Source organism: Terrapene carolina, unplaced genomic scaffold (assembly GCF_002925995.2).
Source record: "Terrapene carolina triunguis isolate 2854851 unplaced genomic scaffold, T_m_triunguis-2.0 Scaffold66, whole genome shotgun sequence".
In the NCBI taxonomy this organism is placed as follows: Eukaryota; Metazoa; Chordata; order Testudines; family Emydidae; genus Terrapene; species Terrapene triunguis.
The window spans coordinates 4630138-4655118 of record NW_020664417.1 but is presented as its reverse complement, the minus strand read 5'-3'; the positions used below and the strand labels follow the sequence as shown (position 1 = coordinate 4655118).

At 44.5% G+C, this 24981-nt stretch overlaps 2 protein-coding genes across 4 annotated transcripts; one reads left to right on the top strand and one right to left on the bottom strand.

Moving 5' to 3' along the window:
* Window positions 1-232: 232 nt before the first annotated feature.
* Window positions 233-11041, top strand: CCNA2 (cyclin A2). Its single transcript, XM_024213020.3, has 8 exons — window positions 233-558; window positions 1227-1479; window positions 3930-4042; window positions 4990-5213; window positions 5900-6104; window positions 7508-7621; window positions 9701-9834; window positions 10357-11041. Exons 1-8 carry the CDS (start codon window positions 412-414, stop codon window positions 10406-10408), a joined length of 1242 nt encoding a protein of 413 aa, XP_024068788.1. The 5' UTR covers window positions 233-411; the 3' UTR covers window positions 10409-11041.
* A 3257-nt stretch (window positions 11042-14298) lies between these two features.
* EXOSC9 (exosome component 9) lies at window positions 14299-23003 on the bottom strand. 3 transcript variants are annotated; one of them, XM_024213002.3, is made up of 12 exons: window positions 22887-23003; window positions 22622-22716; window positions 21781-21900; window positions 21360-21462; window positions 20411-20548; window positions 19846-19928; window positions 19369-19501; window positions 18146-18234; window positions 17225-17371; window positions 16342-16523; window positions 15560-15641; window positions 14299-14588 (listed from the first exon to the last, which is right to left on the bottom strand). In XM_024213002.3, exons 1-12 carry the CDS (start codon window positions 22950-22952, stop codon window positions 14504-14506), a joined length of 1323 nt encoding a protein of 440 aa, XP_024068770.1. In that variant the 5' UTR covers window positions 22953-23003; the 3' UTR covers window positions 14299-14503. The 3 variants fall into 3 exon arrangements, with proteins under 3 accessions (XP_024068770.1, XP_029766541.1, XP_024068756.1); XM_029910681.1 differs by lacking the exon at window positions 22622-22716 and having other exon boundaries at window positions 22887-22969; XM_024212988.2 differs by lacking the exon at window positions 22887-23003 and having other exon boundaries at window positions 22622-22872.
* Between the last annotated feature and the right edge of the window lie 1978 nt (window positions 23004-24981).

Below are 24981 nucleotides of genomic sequence, written 5' to 3'. Positions count from 1 at the left end.
CTTCCGCGCCTACCGCTGTGCCGTCAGCCTGGCTGCGCAGCGCCGCACGAGGCAGCGATCTCCCACCCTGCCCCCGCCCCCTGGCTGTGGCTGCCCCTCGCGCCGTTCCCTCCCGCCCCGCCCATGCCGACTGTTCGCGCAGCGCGTTTGGCCCCCGCGGGGCGCCGTAGGCGGTGTGACGTATGGCCCTGGGTTCCCCATTGGCGGATTCAATAGTCGCGGGCTACTTGAACGGTGGGAGCGGAGCGGGCTGGAGGAGCTGCCCGTAGCGCGAATCCCCTTTCTCCCGGGCACCCCAGCGGCGCGGCGCCTCTATCCCCCGGGAGCGGCCGCGGAGCCGGGTGCCCGTCGAGCTCCGACCCCCGTGCACGCGGCCGCCGAGCCGCGCAGGAGCCACCCGCCGCTGGGACGATGCTGACGGGCGCCGCTGACCTGGAGCAGGAGAACCAGGAGAATGTACCCCCCGGCGGCAAAGCGCGGCCGCCCGCCGCCGCCTCCGGGGCCCGCCCGGTGCTGGCGCTGCTGCGGGGCAACCAGCGCCGCCCGACCCAGCAGCAGGCAAGGCGGGCGCTGCACGGTGGGGCTGCCGGGCGGGGGCGCTACGGGCCGGGGCTCTGGTGGCGGCTGTACTCGCGTCGTCCTTACCGCGTCTAGTGACGGGCGGGCGCGTCTGCACCAGGGCGCTGCAGCGACCGGGACCGGCGCCTGTGTTTGGACCCCGACTCTCGCACCCCGCAGTGTGAACAGCCGCCCGGCATCCGCCATCTTAGGGCCGCGCTTCCTTCTGCTGCGCCCCTCGGAGCAATGATCGGGGCCGGGCCGGGGGCAGCGAGCTGTCAGCAGCCGGCCGGGGGAGCTGGCTCCTGCTGGGCTGGGGATGCGGGGCTCGGCTGGGGTGGGCGGGGAGCCTAGACAGCAACGCGCCAGCATTGCCGAGAGACGGGCAGTCTCCGCGGCTCCTGTCTAGGCTGAGCACCTGGGAGCGCGGGCCGGGCACATGGCGGTGGCTCTCCTCTAGCAGGAGAGAGAGGGCGGACTGCTCAGGCACGACGTGACTAGCTCGGAATAGTGCCGGGGCCTCCATGGACAGCCCTAAATCGCGATGCAAACCACCAGGCGTTAGGGTGCAATGGAAATGTGGCGCGTGTGTGCTGCCTTGAGCTCTGGAGCCCTGTTGGTTGGAAGGAGGGCTCCATGGAAACACTAATGGCAAACTCTTATTCTAGGCTGCTCTTGCTCACGCACCCTGGAGTATTAATGATGAAAACTATGGCAAAGTTCCAGCTGGGAAAGCTGGTAACAAACAGCCTGCTTTTGCCATCCATATGGATGAGCCTGATGGGGAGAGACGAAAGAGACAAGTGGTTCCTAAAAAGGCTGTGTCCCATGAAGAGGTCCTAGGCTTAAATACTGCTGTAACGTCATTAGGAGACAGAAAACCCTTAGCACCCCTAGACAATCCAATGGATCTTAGTTTTGGTAAGTATGTTAGTTACTAACAGAAAATGGTGGTGTATAAAGCATAGATTCTGTCTTTGAAATTGACATGCCCAGTTCAGTACTGGGCTCTCATATAGGCTACTTTATACAATACTACATCAGTTTAACTAGGTGCTACATAAATTTAATTGGAGTTGAAAGTGAACAGACTACAGAGTTGTAAAACATGCAGTATTGTAGCAAGAATACTAGACTTGCATCTCTTGACAATTCCCAATGCATTTGTCAGTTCTAAACAGCAGTGGTTCTCAACCTATTTACTATCCTGGGCTGCATATGCAGCTCTCCATGTGAAATGTGGGCCACATCTATCCACACTATATATACTACCTGTATGACCCCGATGATGTCACATGGGCTGCAGCTATGTCCTGAATGGGTTGGGGGTTGAGAACCACTACCAGTGTTGACTCTCTGGGGGTGGGAGAGCACTAACTCACCCTCATTTAAAGCCTCCTCCTCTTCCCCCTCCCTCCCCAAGGGGAGGATCCACTAGACCCAGGTGTCAAAAGATTACAGGGACAACAAATGAAAAAACAGGGACCAGGAGTGAGGATTACAGGTTCAAAAGCAGGGATCCAGAGGGAGACACTGACCAGAGAACCTCAGACAATACCCACTGCACCTTATATGCATTTGTCTGTAGCTGAGCCAGAATGTATTCACTTGGTTTTTCTGAAGTGAAAATTTTTCCCACTATGCTTCTGTACTGAATCACTGCCTGTGGTACCAGGTCAGTGAAACTAAACTTGCAAAATCCTAGCAGAAACTGGATGCAAGTATCTTTAAATCACACTTCCAATCTCAACCTCAATTGGATTATCAAAAGTAATTTATCACAAACAAGAATTCTCAATTTGATTGTGGGAAGACCAGACTATTCTAGATCTTAGATCAGAGCAGTACCCACGGGGAAGCATCAGTCTTTGCTGTGATCTTTCCATAAGTAATGGAACAATATCCTCTTCCTATAAAGGTCCAGTTTGAGTGATTTAGGGTTGCTTAGAAGACCTCCCAAATCTAGAGGCTATTGGAGAGGACATAGATTGAGTTGGTAGGTGGCTAATCCCTGAAACTGCTCTATTTCTTCCTGATACTTCCTCCCTGTGCATTACCAAAGCTATTTTCAGTCAACCACTCTGCTTTGCCCACTAACTGCCGTATTTGTGTGTGTCCTTACCCTTCTTAGTCCCACTGTCAGTCATGAGCGACTGATCTGTTTGAGCCCTGCCACCTTGTAACTTATTGGAGGGGGTTATGGATTGCAGGGAGACACAAACCACTCTAGAGCTTTGCTCCTGGCTACAGTCTTGGAGGCTAAACGGAAAAGGAGCAGAGTATTTAACTCCAGGCAGGGTCTCTGCAGAGACTGGAATGCTCTTAGCTCAGAGGGTACTGATAGGGTGGTACCTCTAGCTCCTGCTGTCTCCAGGTGTGAATACCGGAGCTCCAAACTCAATTTGAAAGTAAGTGCTTCAAAATGCTTGAATTCATTGGGAGGGTGGGGGGGTGAGTGGGGCCTCTACTACAGAGGGATGTGGAGGTCAGGGGTTACTGCAAAGGAAAGTGTGGGGCAACACAAATACTGCTGCTATGTTGCAGTCTTGCTACATTCTATATCGACTCCTTGATGTGTATGCACAGGTATATCACAACATGCCATGTATTAAAAACATAACTGACACTGACTGAATCTAACAAGACTAATACTTAATTCTATGGTTCCCTTTTTACATTGCTGTCTAAAACATCTAATCCAATTTCCAGAACTAGAATCGACAATGTAATTCCTTAATCCCCCTCTGTCCAAGTATTAAATGGGTCTAGATTGGGTCAACTTACATAACTTATATGGTAGCCTGCTGCTTTGTGGATTCCTAAAATAATGACAATGGGACATTAACTACAGTGTGTCTAACATTCTCTACATGTAAATACATCTGTGGAAGGACCATATCAGTAGCCTAGTTCTGTAGCTCTGGCAACTACTTAATCCCCATTGTGAAAATCTACCTCCATTTTAGACCAACCTCTAAACTCACTAATCAAAGGCTTCAGCTTACTCTAAATCAGCACAGAACTTGAATTTTTACTTTAACATGGTAACACAAAGTGACTTCTTCTGATTTGTCAGGCTAGAGACACCCTTTGCACTTCATGTTTGCCATTGAGCTCCCTTTCCCTTGGAACAGTTGATAAAGGATTCCTGAAGAACAAATGTGTCTAGTTCCCAGTGACTAGAATGAAGTATGATAAAACTGCAAACTGATGACTTTCTGGTCTCCCTGGACTGCTGCAGCCTCGGTGGCTCAAATGCATAAGAAACTAAACTAACACTGGGTGTCAATCATTAGACTCTCTTGTAAATGTGTGGGCTGACAATTCTACAAACTTAAATTAATGTGGCTACTATCTTGAATTTTTTTTAGATTCTCCAAGTATTATGGATATATCAGTAACTCAAGAAGTGGAAGAAAAAGTAAATGTTAACCAGGTGCCAGACTACATTGAAGACATCTATACATACCTTAGGGAAATGGAGGTAAGAGGCCATAAATATGCCCTTAGAACTAGAAGTGTTTGGTCTAATTTCTGGACAGAACATAGTAATTCTTATGCAGTGTTAAAGCTAGTACGGTGACAGAATTAGCAATTTATAGGTTGAGAGAGGACACTAGACCAGGGGTCGGCAATCTTTCAGAAGTGGTGTGCCAAGCCTTCATTTATTCACTCTAATTTAAGGTTTCGTGTGCCAGTAATACATTTTAACGTTTTTAGAAGGTCTTTCTATAAGTCTATAAAATGTTTTTTTTTTTTTATATATATATGTGTGTGTGTGTGTGTGTGTGTGTGTGTGTGTGTGTATATATAATAAAAAACAATAGTTGTATAAAGTAAACAACACTTTTAAAATGTTTAAGAATTTTATTTAAAACTCAATTAAAATGCAGAGCCCCCCAGACCGGTGGCCACAACCCGGGCACTGCAAGTGCCACTGAAAATCAGCTTGCATGCCGCCTTTGGCATGTGTGCCATAGGTTGCCTACCCCTGCACTAGACTGTGGAATCATTTCCTGATGAAACTGCTGAACCCTTATCAAATTATACTAAAACTGGCTAGATAATCCACTGAACACAAAATAGAGAACAAGCCCATACTGGCTGGACAATGGACTTGGTGACCTAAGACCTTTAATATCTAAACTAGATTCTACTTTAGATGTAGTACGTGTGTTTAACCAACTCCTGGATTCTTATCTGTGGTGGATTTTTGGTCAGTAAGAATAAGAACGGTCACACCAATGGTCCATCTAGCCCAGTATCTGACAGTGGCCAATACCAGGTGCTTCAGAGGGAATGAACAGAACAGATAATCAAGTGATCCATTCCCAGCTTCTGGCAAACAGAGGCTAGGGAACAGCCTCTTCTCTGCAAGATTCAAATACTAATTAAATCTCTTATGTACATAAATCACAACTGTCTTAACAGGTGAAATGCAAGCCTAAAGTGGGTTACATGAAGAAGCAGCCTGATATAACAAACAATATGCGAGCTATTCTTGTGGACTGGCTGGTGGAAGTTGGAGAAGAATATAAATTACAGAATGAAACTCTGCACTTAGCTGTAAACTACATTGATAGATTTCTTTCCTCAATGTCTGTGCTGAGAGGGAAGCTTCAGCTTGTGGGGACTGCAGCTATGTTGCTAGCATCGTAAGTTTAAACTAGCATCCATTGCTTTTCAACTTCTAGAACTTGACAACCTTTCCTGTAGGTGTCCAGAGGGAAAATTTGGGGGCTGTATTTTCTTTTTCCTCGTCTGTAGAAAAGAACTGGGGATGGTGGCACAACTTAGTGAATCCTTCTTTTTCCAAGAAGACTCAAGAGGCCTAGATTCACATCTGGCATCCTCATATGTGCTTTTAATAAAAAACCCTGACATTTGCAAGCCATGAAATGTGGCTTCTGTCAGTTATCTGAGCTCATGTAACTAGCACTCTAAAATCTATACTCAAAGGCTTTTTAAAAGCCTTTGTCTCAGGGTACATATGGCCAATGAGAACATGGAAAGATAACTGTATTCAAATTTGAACACAACTCAATTTGAGATTCCTGGATCTACAGTAACTAGGGAGTACTAGTTTTGGTACTAAAAAAATCACATTACTATCAATAGTGTACTGGGAAGAATTGCTTAAAGTTTTCAGTATAACATCTAGATCTCTAAAGCCATACAAAATGACTTAATGTAGCAACAGAGTTTCTAGGGAGGTACAGTTCTCTGCCATCTCTCCAACTGCAGTCAGATTTGGCAAACATGATGATTCTACTAAACACTGAGACTGATGGACATGCTCTTTACCTGTAGCTGCCAGCTTACTGTTTCTTTCAAACTGCAGGAAGTTTGAAGAAATCTACCCTCCTGAAGTAGCAGAATTTGTTTACATCACAGATGATACCTACACCAAGAAACAAGTCCTAAGGATGGAGCACTTAGTGTTGAAAGTCTTGTCATTTGACTTGGCAGCTCCAACAATAAACCAGTTCCTCACTCAGTACTTCCTACACCAGCAGACTAATGTTAAAGTGGAACATTTATCAATGGTAAGTATGGATTTGGAGTTAACAGACCTTTCTGGATGCATTAGGCTCAGTACTTGTGGAGCTTGCAGGCTTGCTGTCATTCCCCACTGGAGAAGAGGGGATGTGCCAATTGTAATTTTTTTGAAGAACTGAAATTTTAGAACTGGCAGGCTGAGAACAGCAGCTTTGCTTCCCTGCCTGGTTTCTAGAGGTTGCAGCTGGCACTCTATTCTAGTGGTGAGCCTGCAGCACTCTAGTGCTCACTATAGTGAGAATTGGCCATAAAAGATGGCCTTTCATGCCTGTCACAATGAGAATTCAAATACTGGTTCAGCCTTGGTTGAGGGGGACATAAATTCAATGGATGAACTACAGTAAACTAAAATGTAAAGCTTATTACATGATCTCAGGAAGACTTACTATGGTCTTTGTAAACATGTGGTGGTCTCTACAGCACTGACTCCTTCAGGCTCATTGTAGACCAGGAGTGGGCAAACTTTTTGGCCCAAGGGCCACATCTGGGTGGGGAAATTGCATGCAGAGCCATGAATGTAGGGCTTGGGGTGGGGTGCAGGAAGGGGTTCAGGGTGCAGGTTCCAGCCTGGCACTGCTTACCTGGAGCAGCTGTAGTGGGGCTACGGTGGGCTCCCCGCCTGCCCTGGCCCTGCATCACGCTGCTCTGGAAGCATCCGGCACCATGTCCCCATGGCCGCGGGAGGGGCTCAGTGCACTGCCCTCACCTGCAGGCACTGCCCCCCCACAGCTCCCATTGGCCACGGTTCCCTGTTCCCAGCCAATGGGAGTTGCAGGGGGTGGTGCCTAGGGGCAGGGCAGTGCATGGAGCCCTCTGCTGCCCCCTCCTCTTCTCCTCCTTCCCCCTCCCCCCAATCCCTAATCAGTATGTGGTGCTGGCCACTTCCAGGAGCGGCACAGGGCCTGCAGTGCCCTGGATGTGGCAGTCCCGTGGGCTGGATCCAAAGCCCTGATGGGTTGGATCCAGCCCCCGTCCTGTAGTTTGACCACCCCGGTCTTCACCAATATTTCACTAAATCCTAGCTGAGATGAAAAGGACACTGTTCTGATGTAAAACTAAACTCTCCCTTGGGACATAGGCAGCAACTATAGAAATAGTCAAAATATTTTGAAATATATGAAGTGGAATAACATGGGCACCAGAGTATAGAACCAAATACTTTTTTGGATCTGAGTCTTTCCTTTGAATATTAAGAGCTATATTTATATTGCTGCAAAAATTGGATGCTTGTCTTTTTGTGTCTGGAGAGCTCTAAATTCTTAAACACTGTATTGAAGGCTAGTTAACATAAGTGTTGGTGTACACTTTAACTAATAAGGAAGATGCTAAGACTGTAACCATCTTGTACTGGTGATAGCTTCTAATCATTTGGCAATGACTTTCTTTACAGTATCTGGGGGAGCTGAGTTTAATTGATGCTGACCCATACTTGAAATACTTGCCATCACTTATTGCTGCTGCAGCATTTCATCTAGCAAGCTATACAATCACTGGACAAACCTGGGTATGTAGAACAAGTAGCTTTAGAAAAGTCTCACTTAATTATAAGTAAAGAGCCTTAAATACAGCAAACTGCAACATTCTGTATGAGCTGTTCTTAATAGAAATTATGGATTGCCAGCCAAGAATAGGTTTTGATCTTGTATGGGGTTGAGGGTGTGCTTAGTCTAATTTTAATTGTCCTTAGTCAGAACTCAGTAATGGTTTCTACACCAGCCCTCTGGCTAGATTCCAAAATCAGCAAGCTTCTAACAGTGGGTGACCCCTAGAGGAGTACCTTACAGAATATGGGGGGGGTGTGTCCCTCCCCTCCCCCCCAAAAAAAAGACCTCTTAGTGCTATCTCCAGTACTCTCCTCCTAAAGACTGTCTCTTGCAGGGACACTTACTTTCTTTACTGAAACAGTATTTTAGTTCTTTTGCCTTAACTACTTGGAAGCACAGAGGAAAGGACCACTACTGGAAGAACAAACGGCTATGTCTTAGGGCTGGTCTATACTTACCGGGTAGTTCGACAGCTGGGGATCGAAGTTCCGGGTTCGATTTATCGCGTCTGGTCTGGACGCGATAAATCGAACCAGGAAGTGTTCGCCATCGACTGTGGTACTCCAGCTCAACGAGAGGAGTACCGCGGAGTTGACGGGGAGCCTGCCTGCCGCGTGTGGACCGCGTCTGAACCGCGGTAAGTTCGAAGTAAGGTATGTCGAATTCAGCTACGTTATTCACGTAGCTGAATTTGCGTACCTTACTTCGACTTGGGGGGTAAGTGTAGACCAAGCCTCAGAGCCTAGCACAGTTGAGATGATGAACAGGATGTTTTTGTCTGATAGGTAGTTATAGATCAGCAGGTATGGGTATACAGTGGAAGATTACATGCAGCTAAAGCTTCTTTGGCAGTTCCAGCTTGATATTTTCACTTTTGTAAAGTGCATTGGCATAACACTAATAGCTACTTTGCCGAGGAATCATGCATTCTGCTAGTACCCTTTCTACCTGCAGGTGGAGACATGGAATACCCATTGTCTAGAATAGCATTAAGTATAGCTTTGTCTTGTATTCAAAGTACAGAAACTCCTAACATTATGTTCCTGAAAAATGTGACTTTAAGCAAATCCAATTTCCCCATAAGAATTAATTTAAAGGGGGCGGGGAGGTTCCAGGGAGATTGAGTAGGTTTCAGGGAAATATTTTTTTTTCACCAAACTATATATTGTATAGATATAAACAAACATACTGTGTGTTAAACAATTTTAATACTGTTCACAGCTATGATTGTGAAGCTTGGTTGAGGTGGTGAAATTAGAGGGTGGAAGAAGGAGGGATATTTCCCAGGGAATATCTTGTTGCTAAATGATGAACTAGCACTCGGCTGAGCCCTCAAGGGTTAAAATATTAATGTAGCCTCTCCTGCAAGGCAGCACGAAGACATGGGAGGGGAGATAGCATAGCAGACAGACCCACACCTTTGTGTGGGGGGGGGGGGGGGGGGGAGGGATGCACACTTCCTCTTTTTAAGTAAGCTGACCCACTCTTAAGTTCCTGATTGACTTAAAAAGACAACGCACTTGGGGCAGCAGCTGCTGCCCCAAGCTCTCTGTTTGTCTATGTCCCTTCCCTGCTCTATATGGAGAAGGGGTAAGCGGGCTGCAGGAGCAGGGGGGAGGGGGGATACCCTGACATTAGCCCCTCCTGCACAGCAAGCAGGAGTCTCTGGGAGCAGCTCCAAGGCAGAGGGCAGGAGCAGCACATGGGGGGGGACAGCTGAACTACCTTGATAGCTTGCTGGGTGGCTGCAGCACAGGGAACTTAAGGGGGCTGCTGGTCCACCCTGGTTACAAGCCCCCACCAGCTAGCTGCAACAGGCTGCTCTTCCTGCAAGCAGTGGACAAAGCAGGAGGCTACCAAACGACTTAAAAGGGAGCATTGCACAACTTTAAACGAGCATGTTCCCTAATGATCAGCAATGTAACAACGTTAACCGGGATGACTTTAAGTGAGGAGTTACTGTATTGGAAAACTGCTGCAAAGTAACTGATGGAAAATATGGCATATTAATCTGACCAATTTATTTTCCCTTTCCTCAGCCTGAATCCCTGTCCAAAATGACAGGATATACCCTTGAAAGCCTTAAGCCTTGTCTCATGGACCTCCATAAGACCTACCTCAGAGCAGCACAACACACACAACAGTCTATAAGAGAGAAATACAAGAGTACAAAGTAAGTACCCACTTCTGTGGGTAAACTCCAATACATTCCTCTAATTTAAGCTAAGCAGGCTAGCTAGCCTACTCTGTTAGAGGAGCCCACTGAAGGTTGTCAGCACACTCAATATTGGAAGTCTCCTCTTCCTTGCTTTTTTTGATTCAGGCATGACTCCTGTCACTGATTTGGCCACTGTCTGCTCATAATATATGAGCTAATAACCACAACAGATGTGGTGTCTTGACTTGCAACTCAAGATGTAGTCTCAGTCCAGAAATGGAGACTGATTGCAGGAATTGCTTAGTGAAGTTCAATAGCCTGTTAAAGAGGTGACCACTATGTCCCTTCTAGCCCTAAAAATCTAAGTACAAAATAAGGAGTTTTAAACCTATTAAGTGTTTGATTTAACATGTTCTGACCCATGGCAGACAGATGCTAGCTTACAAACGGTTAATGCTATATTCAGTCTTTAATATAATATAATCCCTTTAGCAGAGATTGTTCTAACATGACATCTGACACCCTTTTCTCCTTCAGGTACCATGGAGTATCACTCATTGATCCACCAGAGACACTAAATTTATCATAACAATCAAGAGACTCTTAAATGTGTATTATACTTGCAAGCAAATGATGTACAGTTTTAACTCTGGTCAATATTTTAGATGTCTTACAATCATTTCAGTGGTAACTTGAAATTATGAAGTTTGTTAGTTTTTATATGGTTTTAATGTAAATCTTTTTGTACATGCAATCTTGTTCTAAATATTTAGCTGGAGCTCTTTTATAAAGCTGTTCTGTTCAAATATTGAATTAACCATGAAGGTGAACTGTTAATGTTTGTTCCAAAACTACTAGAATGTCCAATTAAGGAGCAGTACATTAAAATGGACTTTTTTTTATCTTTTTGGAGTGACTGAAAGGCAAAGTGGTAAATCCAGTTATGCTGAACAAATTACAAACTTGACAACTATTTGTGGCAATATAAGATGCTACTAAGGTTTAGTTTCACTTGAGTTTAGATCAAATCTTTGGCTTTAACTGTCATACCGCTAGAACTGATTTGATTTAACTCTTATATAAAAAATTAACCACTTGGGAGAAATTGAACTGACTTTAGTAGCTTGCAGGAATTAAATTCGGACTTCTTTCAAAAGCAGGCTTTCTAATTTAGTGCTCAAACTATCATTAAGTAGTAGTCTCTGAAGCAGCCATCTGATAGCTAGAATGCTGAAGTGTCCTTGTGTGAACAGAAATAGACTAGAAAATTGCTATAAGAGGCCAAGTGTACAACTGATACTAGTAAGTTCATGCAGCATTTTTACTAAAACTTTGGTTTCTCTAAAAGCTTCCTTGTAGTTAAACCTTAGTACAGCTCTACCTCCCCACTGCCACCATCCTGCTAGGAAAGCAAACTACAGCAGGGAAAGTGGCCACTAGTACTACACCCTCCACTGAGGGAGAGAATAATAAAGCTGACCACCACAGCGTGAAGGCATGCCATGGATGGGTTATAGCTAGAGTGAGACTGAATTCAGAACAGCCCATTTGGGCAGGCTTTTATGCAGCATGTAGTGGAAATCTTATGTCAGTGTCAGGTTTTAATGGGTCTTCTGCTTAAGTTGTAGCACTCTCTGCTAAGGTGGTAGTCAAACTTTTTACCACTAAATCAAACTGACCCTTCTCCTCCTGTAAACTTGTATTACCACTGCTCAAGATTTACTGTGCTTAAAGTGTAAAGCAGGAACAGGGTTTAAAAGGAAATCATCTGCAAGTTTGTCAAATAAACCTCCTGTACTGAAGCTGATGCCAGTGGTCTTGCTTATCTTGACCTGCATTGATCACTGAAGCTGACTTGTAACCAGTGTGATATCAATGATTCTAATACAAAAGTGGGACTGCTTTTTCCATAAAGCAGGACTTGACTGTTTCTAAACTTAACCTAAGACACCAAGAAATAAATTCATCTTCCTAGTTAAGCTAACTAATAGGAGTGAAAGCAAATTCTTTTTAATCTAACATGGCATCTTACCTTGTTAAGCTGTAGCTTAACTCTGCTATCTAATCCAAACCTGACAACTGCCCCATGGGATAGCTTGACACTGATTATATTCACTCTCATTTCAATTTTTTTTTAAATATGGAACAGCCAGCTTCCTATATCAAGCAAAACCATTCTCTTCAACCCTATTAGTCTAACTAAGCAGGCTTGGCCATGAGATGCATTTTAGTTTTTTGAAAGACAGCTAGGAAGCTACTTAGGAGGCCTGCTCCTAGGCTTGACTGAATCACCTGATTAAGATAGGGGTTAAGGAAAGCAGAAGTGGAGGGTAGGCTTGGTGCCATGAATTTCCTGTTGCCTCCCTGTGCATGCTTGACTATTCCTCCGCTGGGCCTATGGAAAGGGGGAAACCATAGCCTAAAGTACGGGAGGATCATATTAATGACCCTCCAAAGATTAACAGGCTAAAGTCTCTGCCACAAGTTTAGAAAAAAGTCAATCTACATGTGGGGCATGTGTGTACATACTATCAAGTTCCAGCAGCATACATCCTAATTACTGTATCACCACCAGCCTTAACTTTCATATGATGTTTTTGAAATGCTCTAAACCATGCTCATTTTATATCCTCATTATCCTTGGTTTAATAGTCTTTGGCTCAGGGTTCCTGTGTGCCTTGAGCTAACAACTGTGAGAATAGATAACTCTCTTGGACTGAAAGAAATGAGTGGTATTATTCCTTGCTAAAGATGCCCAATCTGATTGTGTGTGTGTGTGTGTGTGTGTGTATGTATGTATAGAGGAAAGTGGTACAGCCTCTTTAAAAAAAATAAATAAAAAAAAATTTTGGGGGGGGGGGGGTGCACATTAGTGGTAGGATACAGGTAACCTTAAAGCTTATCCTACATCAAAAGCAGAGTTTAACAATCTTGTCCTTTTAGAAGAAATGTCACTGTATGAATGTCTGCTTCCTGTTATACTGCTTCTGCAGGTAACAAAACTGCAGCACTACCATTGCACTCACTGTTACAGGGTACTGACAAACCCCTCTGCTCGTGTGAGTGGACACCTACCCTAAGCCTCTTGTCAAGATTGACGAATCTCTAATATTAGAGAGCACAGCTCTGTTCATGGTATCTTTCTTCCTGATTTACTTCATAGTCTGATTTCTATTATCCCTTGCCCTTTTCCCTTAAAGCCCTAAGATTTCCCTGTAAAATTCCCAGCATCTTCTCTCCCTTACCTCAGCTATAATGCACACAAGGCTGCATTATTAGGCCAAACCTTTCCCTAAGGCACAAGCAGATTATATGGTACAGCAAACAGCAGTTTGTTTTGTATAGCCTTTCTCCCAGGTCCAGTTGTATGTTTTTCCTCAACAGAAAAGGTCAACACCAATGTAGCCTAGAGGTTGGAAAAGTGATGGGACAAGATCCCTGCAAGGAGAATTCTAGATAGCTGTAAACATGAAATACCCTATCTTTCTGCTGTGTAAAGTTTATGAACCACTGCAATATATATTTACAATAGTGCCCTACATTGACTTAAGTGAAAAATTCACCTGCAGCACTTATAAAACACTGCATTTGGACTCATTCATATTTACACTAGCCAATTCTTCCCCATTTAAAAAATAATCTGACACTGCACCTAAACATAGTGGTGTTTCCTTTTAAGAAGAAGATTATTCACTAAGAGGCATGTAAAGAGCTCTGGCAAGAAGCACTTTTTGCAAAGTTTTAAAGTTACAGGGGCAAAATTAAATCTTTTCTCAGTTTTACTATATAACTTATGAACACATGAAATAAGGTGTACATTATTTCTACTCTTGTATGTATTTTCCTGTTTGTCTATTTCATCTTCCTTCTAAACTGCCTAATGAAGCAGTTGAGATTAACTTGTCTAATGCTACTATGTAGATCCTTTTTCCTGTTTCTTCCTACTTTGTCTCAGAAAGTCCTAGTGTTATAGGATAGTTCTTTTTAGACTTGCAGTTTAAATATTCCTTAATTTTCATGAAACATGGTTAAACTGAAATTTGTTTAAAAATAAACATTAACAAAGACTATAGGCTCTCTCTTAATTGCTTACCATTTATAGGGGAGGAATTTTTTTAGTCCAAGATGCTTGAATCACATTCTTGGTAAAGAAGACAAAGGAGCTACTTTGTCTACAACACTCATCTCTTGCAGACATGAGGCCTGATCCACTCACAATAATTCCACTACCAGTAATTCTGTTGATGTAAAGAGGTACTGGATGAAGGCTATGCTTAGATTGAACACAAATCAAACCATGCCAAATCAGAACCTGAATACTTAGAAATGTAGATTTCCACTGCCTTAAATGAAGTTAAAAGGCTTTGAGAAGATGCTCTTACTAGATGGAAGTGTTAATATTTACAGCTGTTTTTACTGCAATTTGAGAGTTTGCTTACATATTTAGTTACCACCCTATTATACCTCCTACTCAAATGGTGACACTTGTGAATGTTTAATTTATTGCAAGACAATGTACAGTATTATATAAAAAAATATACAGAGAAGTAGACCTGAGTTTCAGAAATGGGGGGGGAGGGAGAGAAGGAAAACTGATCTACAAAAATACATTCAGTAGCTTAATATACAGAGTAAGTGTCTCATTTTAGTATTAATCTATATAATTATTATGAAGGGAACATGACTAATGAGTAGCTCTCTTCTTTTTTCTTTTTTTGTTAAATGCTTTCTTACTTGAAGAATTTTCCTGTTTGGCACTGGTGTGAGTTCTGTGAACAAACAACATTTTAACCTAAAATAAGGCAGCATAATAAAAGACTAAGTGGCTAGATTGATGTTCCCTGCAAGTCAAGCCACAAGTCAAAGGTTTTCAAGATCTCAGCTCTGTACATGACCCACCTACCACAACCCAATCATGTTTTACTTGTAACAGGGTTTAAAGAAAACTAAGGGAAATCCCCATCCAAACTGCAAACAACCTCAGCAACACAAATCCACATTTAACAGACAAGTCATAGTAGACTACCTTTCTAGATACCATAACTTTTATTAGCAGTGAGTTGCATGGTTCTTATAAAGAAGGGACTAAATCTGTGTTAAAAATAATACAAGCTCCTGTTGCATTAGTAGTTAGAGCTGGGAAATATGGACTCTATCCTATTCACTGGGCAGAATCCACTGTAGTACACCTGAGGAGCAGGGTGGGTGGCTCTAATCCACCCTTTTGCTAACCCCGGGTAACAGAACATCCAAATATCTGATTTAAATTGCACCAGCTGGAGCAGTCCCATCAGCACTGCTTTATCAGGTGTTAATTAGCCCAAACACCGGATGCTTTGGCCTCAACCCATATGCAGAGGGAGGCATAGATGGCATAGAGTTGAACCTGCTGATTCAGGGCAGAGACTGTCTTTTTATTCAGTTTGTACAATAGCTAGGACAATGGGCTCCTGGTTCATGACAAGGACTCATAGGCACTACAGTAATACAAAAAAATTACACTACCCATAGATTCCCCAACATTAAGAGAATCCTTGGCTGCTCTCTTAGGCAGTACAAAGAACCCAAAACAGGCTGAGGATCTGGCCCCATTATCTGAAGGCTTGCATTATTTTGAGGAATGTTTTCCTTGACAAGCGTAGACACAAGGAAGCATACCGTACTTGCCGAAACTATTCCTTGTCTCAACACGGTATGCTGTTTTAAAGATCCCCCCCCTTAACTACATAGTTTTGGTTACCGTGTTTTCTTCTGTCTCTCCTCTGATTCCAGAATGACAACTTCCTCCTCTTCGCTGTCAGACAGTACAATTGTGTCATCATCTTACAAACAAAAGAGAAAGCTGTTATTTATATTACTGTGGAACCTGAGTGTTGTTTTGTACATCACATTTCTTTGAGTATAAGTCATTACTACACACCTAGAGACATTTTAAAGCAGGAGGACCTGTTTTTGTAACTCTAGTATGCAACTTACTCAAGGGCCAGAATCACCCTTTGAGCACAATAACTTTAAAACAACTGATACTTTATTTTAGCTGTTATAAACTGAACACTTTTAGAAGAGTGGCTGAGTTTGTTTTAGTATCCTGCTGCCTCTGCCACATCTCTCAACAGTAGGTATAGGACAGAGCACCAAGACCATTCTCATCGGTTTGTCTTGTATTTTGTTTTGATTAGATACTGCCATAATGGCAACAGGCACAAAACAAAGGTCTTTCCCCAAAAGCACCTTTCTTTGTTACCCTCTGGTCCCTACTAATTCCTCAGTGTAGGGTTTCCCTCTTGTAAAAACTCCACCCTCTACTCCCAGCATGTCTTTCTGGGATTGGATATTTAAATTTGGCAGATTTAAGCCATAACAGCTCTAAAGTCATTTTGCAGATGGTAGCTGCATCTTCCTGCTGGCAAGTACCTGTGGTTTCCCTTTCTTACTGTTGAGGAGAGGACACAGCTTCAAATACACCAGAATCAATACACGAACAGTGTTTTCAGTAACATCACATTTAAAGCAGATACTAACCCTTCTTAGTTTTGCTCACAACATTTATCTCTTCTGTTTCCATTTTCTGACTTTCTGAGGTGGTAGCATCATCACTGTTACCTTCCTCCTCTCTCTCAGATTCTTCAAGGTCTCCCCAGGAGTTCTCTAGTCCCTCCCCAATTTGGGCCGTCCCAGGCATCCGTAGTATTGGTTTGGCAAAACTGAACTAATTAAGAAAAATTCAGGAATTGCCAGAATTCTTATTTGTACTCATTGTACAGCATGTTGAACTAGATAAATTATTTGGAAAGTTTAAGTACCAACATACATATATAATCTGTGGTGAGTACCAAGGGCTGAGCACGTGATGTGAAGAAATTCATCTGAGCAAAATGGAAGTCAATGTTCTCTTGAATGGCTGACAAAGTAAAAATGCCTAACGTATACACAATGAATGAGACAACTGATCACCTTCACATCACAGCCCCACATTGCCATGTAGAAGATAGCTGGGTTCATCTTTTGCTGCCTGTACTGCAGAACTCGTCTCCCCTAGAAGGGCCCCACATTGCCGTTCAGTGATTCCTCTTTTCTATATCCATGGAATAGAAATTAATAACGCCGTATGGAGCTGCACTGAACCCTCCTTAGCTGAAGGATTCAGAGGCATTAGGGGACTAATGGAAAAGGGAGGCAGAGAAAGATTCTGGTAGAAAACCCACACACTCCTGATCAACATGCTATACTATGAATTCCTCTACCCAGATACACTTTCTATAAATAAAACACGATCTAGATGATCATAATGTAGTCTTATAACCTTCAAAGAAATGAGAAACTCAAGATGTATTGGGTGATTCAGAAAGCTTTAACTGTGAGATATCACTGTCTTCTCACAAAAGTGATATAGTAGAAAAGATACACATCTGAAGGAGGGTCAGCCTTGGTGATGATTTCTTCAGCTTGTTCTTCCACATCATTAGTATCAACAGGAGCTCTTTCCATTTTAAAGGCAGAGATCTTTTGATTTGGTATAGACTCTGCAAAGCCAAACTTTCCACCTTCTTTTCTATTTATTAAATAAATACAAAAATTATATTTCAAGACATTTCACATTATAAAAAGTCAAGTTAAAGAGTTCAGCTATATACAGAGATGCTGTTGTAAATAACAACACTAAAAAAACAGGTTAGCTGTTTAAACTGTTAAGTCAGTAGTTCTCAAACTTTTGTACTGGTGACCCCTTTCACATAGCAAGCCTCTGAGTGTGACCCCCCCTTATAAATTAAAAACACTTTTTAATGTATTTAACATCATTCTAAATGCTGGAGGTAATAACTTCATGACCCGAGGGGTCCCGACCCCCAGTTTGAGAATCCCTGTGTTAAATGAAACAATACAACAAATTTGTTCCTGATTTAGGAGATCAGGGACAGAACCTTTGAACTGAGAAGGCCAAGTTTTCCCTAGTTGTGGTCTGAGTCACCTGAGAACAGCAATCCTTTTTTGAATGTGGCTGTTTTATTAGTATCATGCCACCTTCTTTAGGCAGCTAAGCTTTTCTTTTTCCAACTTTATTCTCTCCCCTCCTCCCCAAGGTTTCCCATGGTAGTCATTTTGCATCACACAGCGAATACTATTGGCTTGAGCGTGTCAATACAACCATCTCTTCACAGAAAACAGAACTATTAGCTGAGTCTGAATATAACACCACTTATTGAAGATCATCAGCTGCACAGCTTCTCTTTCAGAGACTCCTCTCACAGGAAAACAGTACAAGAATAATCTGACCCCACAAAAGGTTAGTATTAACTTCCAATACATTGCATTTTAATAACCTCACCTAACTTTCCGGTCATTCTCCAAGGCCTTTTGAATTAGCTCTGTGATCTCTGCTACTTTAACACCAGTTATTTTACTGCATCTCAGAACCTGTAGTGAATAATAGTTTATTATCATGCAATTAAAATAAACATAACTTTGTACTTAAATTAAGTGAAAACATGTACTTTTTTTTGTACTGCTAGATCAGGGGTGGCCAACCTGAGCCTGAGATGGAGCCAGAATTTACCAATGTACATTGCCAAAGAGCCACAGTAATACGTCAGCAGCCCCTCCATCAGCTTCCCCTACGCGCCTCCCCCTTCCTCCCGATCAGCTGTTTCGTGGCAGGCAGGAGGTTTGCAGGTGGTGGGGGGAGGTGCGAGGACACAGCAGGCTCAGGGGAGGGGGTAGAGTGGGAGCAAGGCCTGTGGCAGAGCCAGGAGTTGAGCAGTGAGCACCCCCTGGCACACTGGAAAGTTGGCGCCTGTAGCTCCAGCCCTGCAGTCGGTGCCTATACAAGGAGCCGCATATTGACTTCTGAAGAAGCCACAGGTTGGCCACCCCTGTGCTAGATGCTAATGCCCCATGAATGATGTCTCAGTCAGGAAGTTCAAATGGAAGCTTCCCCACAAACCTTTAGTTTAGAACTTGTTTGATAGAGGAAATATGCTTTACACCTAGTTAGTATTGTTTAACCTGAGCAGTCTGTCAGTATGTTATATATTGTATGCCCAGATCTATACTGAAACTACCAAATGTATTGATAATTACAAAAAGAGCTATGTGCCATCTTAAGAATGCAAAAGACTTCCAATATTATTATTGGCCTTAAGGAAAAAAAAAAAAAAAGTTTAGTTTCATTTCAGTTCAAAGTGACAAATATTTCAAGACTAGCTGCTACACAAATACCAACTGAGGAGCATTGGAATCTGGCAGCAATAAGTTATTTGTTATACTCAAGAAATAAGTTTATTTTTAGAAAGACTTAAAAAAACCACTTAGAAATGTTAATAGATTGCTCTCCCAATTACCTTAAACTTCAAGTAGTACAGAGTATGAGAGCAAACATTTGGTGTTTAGACCATCCCCACAAAGTACTGTCATATTTACATTTCCTATGGAATCAGACAGAGATACCATTCTTCTCTCACACCAAAACACTAGATGCCTTAATATAAATATTACAATACATCAAGAAGTTTATATCAGAGAGAATGACTAGTCAAAGAAAATGCCATTTACCTGATCTTTTAACAGCATAATCCCTCCACTGGACTGGATAGTACAAATCTCACGATGTTTATTCATGGCAATCACTAGGAGGCCATCCATTACACGTTCCTCTCGTTCACTGGGATCCACCAACAAATAGGTCCTGAAACCATTGTTGAGTAGGACACAATAGTTAAGGGTAACCTGCTTGCCTGAAACTTTAAGGGCAGGAGACAAATTACACAAACAAGCTTCATGGTTTTTGGGATGAGTATACCCAAAGAGACTGGTTTCAGAAGTGTACATTTCTATGAAAAGTCTATGGAAATTTCATGTTACACAGTGCAGCATGAAGAAGAACACCTCTTCTTCACATCTTCTCATTTCAGATAAAGCTAGTTCACTAGTGCATTTTGTTAACACGGCTATTTATGGAAACTTATGTTTTTATTCCAGTTCTGCAGAAACTGGTAGATGATTTAAGTCAGTGCCATAACAGAAACTTACCCTTGCTGGAAGAAGGCAAAACTGACACAGATAGGCATGTGATGGATACTCAAAGGGACAGGATCACGTTCCTCAGGGGTATACTAAAAATATAAATAGTCAAGGTGGCAATTTGTTACTTATCCAATTCCATATATAATTTATAAGAAAGTACTAAAGAAATTAGGTATTTCAGAAAAATCAAAAGTAAGAAAAGCCTAGTCATCTAAAAATTCAACAAGACTTGATTCTCTCTTTTTAAAATATTTCCTATTAATATTACCTATCTAGGTAACTATACTGCACCCCTTTTTGTGCTATTTGAGCCCTTCCAGTTTGGCTGAGAAGTGCTATAAAATGTCATCCTAATTTAATTTTTTAATGTTTACAGTCTCTCAAATTGAAAATCAATAACTGTATACTATACATATTGATAAAAACAAATGTATCTATTCCTATCCCTTGATATTAAGTTGCTCTACCTCTAAGACTTAACTTGTCTCTATTGACAGAGATCTATTTTATATAGAGCAGCAATGAAATTTTAATTTCAATAATCCCACCACTTTCACCTCATCCTACTCACCAAAGTTACTTCCTCTCCTTGCACAGATACATCTGGCCTACGGAAGTGACACAAAGCCACTATTGCTGCTATACTTGCAGCATCAATAATGTTTCCATCATGATTCAACAAATGCAGGTCCACACGAATTTGCCACACCTGAGGCGGGAAAAAAAACAACATGAAAATTCACAAAACTGTAGTACTGGTAACTTGTCTGGATTTTCCAACATCTTTTCAAAATAACTTTTTACTATTCATGCTGAATGCAAGTATAATTCAGTTCTTGATCATCAAAAATTACGATGAAAATTGAATAAATCCAAACAGAACCAGTATCTATTTTCAACACTATTAATTTGTGATAAAGAAAATAAAATTGAAGTATGATTTCAGCCCCGATCCTGTAAACAAGGGATTCTCAAACTTCATTGCACTGCGACCCCCTTCTGACAAGAAAAATTACTACATGATCCCATGAGAGGGGACTGAAGCCTGAGCCCCACCGCCCCAGGTGGTGGGGCCAATGCCAAAGCTCAACCCCCACTGCTCTGGGGGAGGAAGCAAAGCCAAAGGGCTTCAGCCCCAGGCAAGAGGCCTGTAACCTGAGCCTCGCTGCCCAGGGCTGAAGCCCTCAGGCTTAGGCCCTGGGGGTGGGGCTCGAGCTTCAACTCTGGCCCCAGACCCCAGCAAGTCCAAGCCAGCCCTGGTGGCCCCATTAAAAATGGGGTCGTGACCCACTTTGTAAACATTCATGCATATGATTAGCTTTAGCATGTACATAGCCCATTGACTTTAAAGGGACTATGCACAATCTTAAAGTTAAACACATCTATGTTTGCACTGCTGGAACTTTAGTCTTTTAAAATAAAATCAGGATTATTGGTCCTCAAAGACAGACTGACCTCTAAATGCAACATATTAATCCCCTAGTATTAAAGACCTTTTGATTTCATAGCGTTTTTCACACCTTTACACCAGCAACAACACAGAGAGATTCAGTGTCTATACATTTTGAGTTTCTTAGACATCTTTCTAGTAGTCGATTCAGTTTCACCAAAAGCTCAGATTGCCTGGAAAAAACCAAGAGATTGGGTACATTTTAGTTGTGAGTTATTAATAAGTCTGACAACTATGATACTGAATAGCTTTCCTTATACAGACGCTCCCCGGGTTACGCAAGTTCCGACTTATGCAAATTCGCACTTACGGGAAAAGTTCCATAAGCCAGAAATAGGATTTTCGAGTTGCAGAAATTTTTGCGTAACGTACAGGTATAAGTTTCCAATTTACACAAAATTCGAGTTACGTGAGGCTTTCCAGAACAGAACAATTGCGTAAGTCGGGGGGCATCTGTACCATCCTTGTTTGTAGTCACTGAAGAGACATACCTGCCAGGCTCAAAAGCTGGTGCAGCCATTGGGGAGAGCTCAAGATTAAAGAAAAGTATACCCTCTGTAGCTCGATTTAGCTTTGGGGAAACAAGTTCACATGAAACCTGTCCAAGGACTCTGCAAAAGAAACCCCCCCCAAAACCCCAAAAAGACTTCAGTATGGGTGACAAAAACAACTGTAACATGAAAGCAACTTGCACTTCAATTTTACTGCACATCTCCAGTTTATTACAGCTTCTTCATATATAGGACTTGATCATAGAGATAAAATGCCAGTCACTAACAGGGAATAAACAGGAGCTAGATGTTAGAACACAGGCTAGAAGTTCAAATTTCTGCGGTTTATTCCCAATTCTACTACTGTGGGAGCTTGAACAATTCACTTGTGTCTACTTCAGTTCCTCCAGCCTATAAAACAGAGATACCATCTACTTCATAAGGGTGTTGTGAGGCTCAATTTGAGATCCTTGGATGGGGGAATTAATGAATTGCCAACATCCAGGGTTAGGATATAAAAATCCGCTTATCTGTAGCTTTCCACGCTGTACCTATAAAAAACACCTCAAGGGAGACCAACCTCTATTTGTTTTCCTCAGCGCCATCCCCTCCCCCCATTCATCGCTACCGCCCTCCTGCAGGCTGCTGCGGTTAATCTGCACCCCGCGTGCACGAGCGCAATTGGGGCCGCTGCAGCAGGGACTCGCGTGAGCAGCGCGCGCTCCGGGAGGACGCGGCGGTTGTGGGGAGACAGACGGGCCGTTGACCGGGCGATCACTGCGGGTCCTGCCCCGCACGAGCCACACGGGGGGGACGGGACGGGGGTGTCTCCCCGCGGTACCTGGTCCACCCCAGCTCCACGATGCAGCAGCCGTAGTCGGCACCGAAGGAGATTCGCACGTTCCTGTAGTCGTAGCTCTGCCGCCCGTCCAAGCGCTGCAAAGCCGAGAGCAGAGTCACCACCCGCGCGGGACAGCCCCGGGTCCGACCCGGAGGGAGAGCTCGGTGAGAGATGGGGGCTCGCCCGGACCCCGCCCACGCTCCCATGGGAGGGGGCCTGGCCGGTGGCGGTGCTGTGGAGTGGGGGGGAAGGGGGGGTCTCGTACCTTTCTCTCCTCGATGGCGCGCAGCAGAAAGCGCCGCTCACAGTTGGACAGCGGCGTCTCCTTCATGCTGGCGGTGCCTCGCGATCTGGGGCCCCCTCCGCTCGCGCCTCTGAAACGTCATCAAGCGGAGTCGCTGTAGCCAGACAGTGCGCAGGCGCGGGGGTTGGACTCCTCCAGGCGCTGTGTCTCGTCACCGCCGAGGCGGGCGGGCGGCGCGCTGCCGCAGGGACAGGGAGCTGCTCGGGTGGGGCGGGGACCGGAATCCAAGCCCATAGAGCTGGTGATCGGGGGCAGCGTCCCGGCTCCCGTGCCAGTGGCGGGAGCGTGGCGCCAACGGAAATTCACAGGCTCCGTTCTACTGGCACAAAACCAAACACTCCTCCGAGGCCCCGCCCCCGCTCGCTCCATCCCCTGCTCCTCCCCACTCTCACTCGCTCATTTTAACCGGGCTGGCTCAGGGAGTTTGGGTGCAGGCGCCGTCTGGGGGTGCGGGCTCTGGGGTGGGTTCGGAAATGAGGTGTTCAGGGTGCAGGGGGAGGTTCTGGCCTGAGGCTGTGGGTTGGGGTGAGGGCTCTGGGCTGGGGCCAGGGATGAAGGGTTTGGGATGCTGGGGGGGTGGAGCCGTGGGGTTCAGAGTATGGGAGGGGGTTCTGGGCTAAGGCAGGGGTAGGGGTGCTGGGGGGCTGAGGGCTCTGGTGTGGGGCCAGGGATGAGGGATTTGGGGTGCAGCAACAGGAGGGGACTCTGGGCTGGGGCTGAGGGGTTTGGAGTGTTGGAGAGGGCTCTGGGCTGGAGCCAGGGATTGGGATGCAGGGGGATGAGGGGTTTGTCGAATGGGAGGGAGATCAGGGCTGGGGCAGGGGGTTGGGGTGCAGGAGGGGGTTGGGGTGCAGGCTCTGGGCGGCACTTACTTCAAGCAGCTCCGGGAAGCAGCGGGATGTCCCTTCTCCGGTTCCTATGTGGCGGCGTGGCCAGGCAGCTCTGCATGCTGCCCCGTCCGCAGGCACCACCCCTACAGCCATAGTTCCCAGCCAATGGTAGCTGCGGAACCAGCGCTTGCGGCGGGGGCAGCGTGCAGAGCCCCCTGGCTGCCCCTATACATAGGAGCCAGAGGGGGGACATGCCGCTGCTTCCAGGAGCAGCGCAGAGCCTGCCTTAGCCCCGCTGCACCGCCAACCGGACTTTTTAATGGCCCAGTCAGCAGTACTGACCAGAGCCGACAGGGTCCCTTTTTGACCGGGCGTTCTGGTTGAAAACTGGACACCTGGCAACCCTAAGTCTTCCTCACCTCACTGGCGTGCATCACGGGGCTGTGCGGCCTGGCAGGGGTCGCGGTTTCCGGAGTGGTCTGCCTGGCAGAAAGGTTCTGGGCTGAACTTTGGGTACCTCACGGTAGTTCTGCTTTGCTTCTCTTCAGCTGCTTGCCCCAAAGCCTGCAGAGCAGGGGTTGGGAGTTTGGATGCGAGCTGCTGCAGTCTCCCTGCCGTTTGAACCTGCATTGGCAGTGTAGCTTTGTCACGGTTAATGCCATTTGTTCATGTGGGACATCCTAACAGGTGTGTAAATCCGAGCCATGTAAATACAGGCAGTCCTCGGACTTACGACACAATTGGTTCCTTATAATTGCGTCAAGTCGTAATGTCGTAACTCAGAACCGCAATCTACTCCATTGCGGGATCGAGCGTCGTAAACTCGAAACCTATAGTCGTAAGTCGAAGCAGGGTGTCAATGTAGAAGCATTGTAAGTGCAGTTCATTGTAACTCGAACATCATAAAGTCGAGGACTGCGGCATGAAACCAGCAAGCTCAGCTGCACGTTGTATAGGACTATGGTCACCAGAGCTCTCTGTTCAGCACCATAGCCCAGAGTGAGCATCCTTACAGCACCTAGGACATGTCCTGTCTAGGGGTTTGATTAAGTGAAGCGACAGCTCTGATTACACATTTATCAGACTGGGCATGTCTATCAAATGTTAATATACAAAAAAACTTGGATAGGTGTGCTGGGTATTTTTGCATGTGAACATACTTTGTGTTGAATAAAAGGTAACCAAATATCTAGCTCTCTGTCTTCTGTCTATTTTGCAGGGTATGT

Bases quoted from the DNA above. Each gene is read 5' to 3' on its own strand.
- CCNA2 (XM_024213020.3), top strand. From the start codon at position 412: ATGCTGACGGGCGCCGCTGACCTGGAGCAGGAGAACCAGGAGAATGTA. The intron at 1,480-3,929 runs GTAAGTATGTTA...AATTTTTTTTAG, and splicing joins TCCAATGGATCTTAGTTTTG to ATTCTCCAAGTATTATGGAT. The intron at 5,214-5,899 runs GTAAGTTTAAAC...TTCAAACTGCAG, and splicing joins GCAGCTATGTTGCTAGCATC to GAAGTTTGAAGAAATCTACC.
- EXOSC9 (XM_024212988.2), bottom strand. From the start codon at position 22,827: ATGGGAGCGTGGGCGGGGTCCGGGCGAGCCCCCATCTCTCACCGAGCT. The intron at 15,642-16,341 runs GTTAGTATCTGC...TTTGTTTGTAAG, and splicing joins TGTGAGCAAAACTAAGAAGG to ATGATGACACAATTGTACTG. The intron at 14,589-15,559 runs GTAACCAAAACT...GTTTGTTCACAG, and splicing joins GAGAGACAGAAGAAAACACG to AACTCACACCAGTGCCAAAC.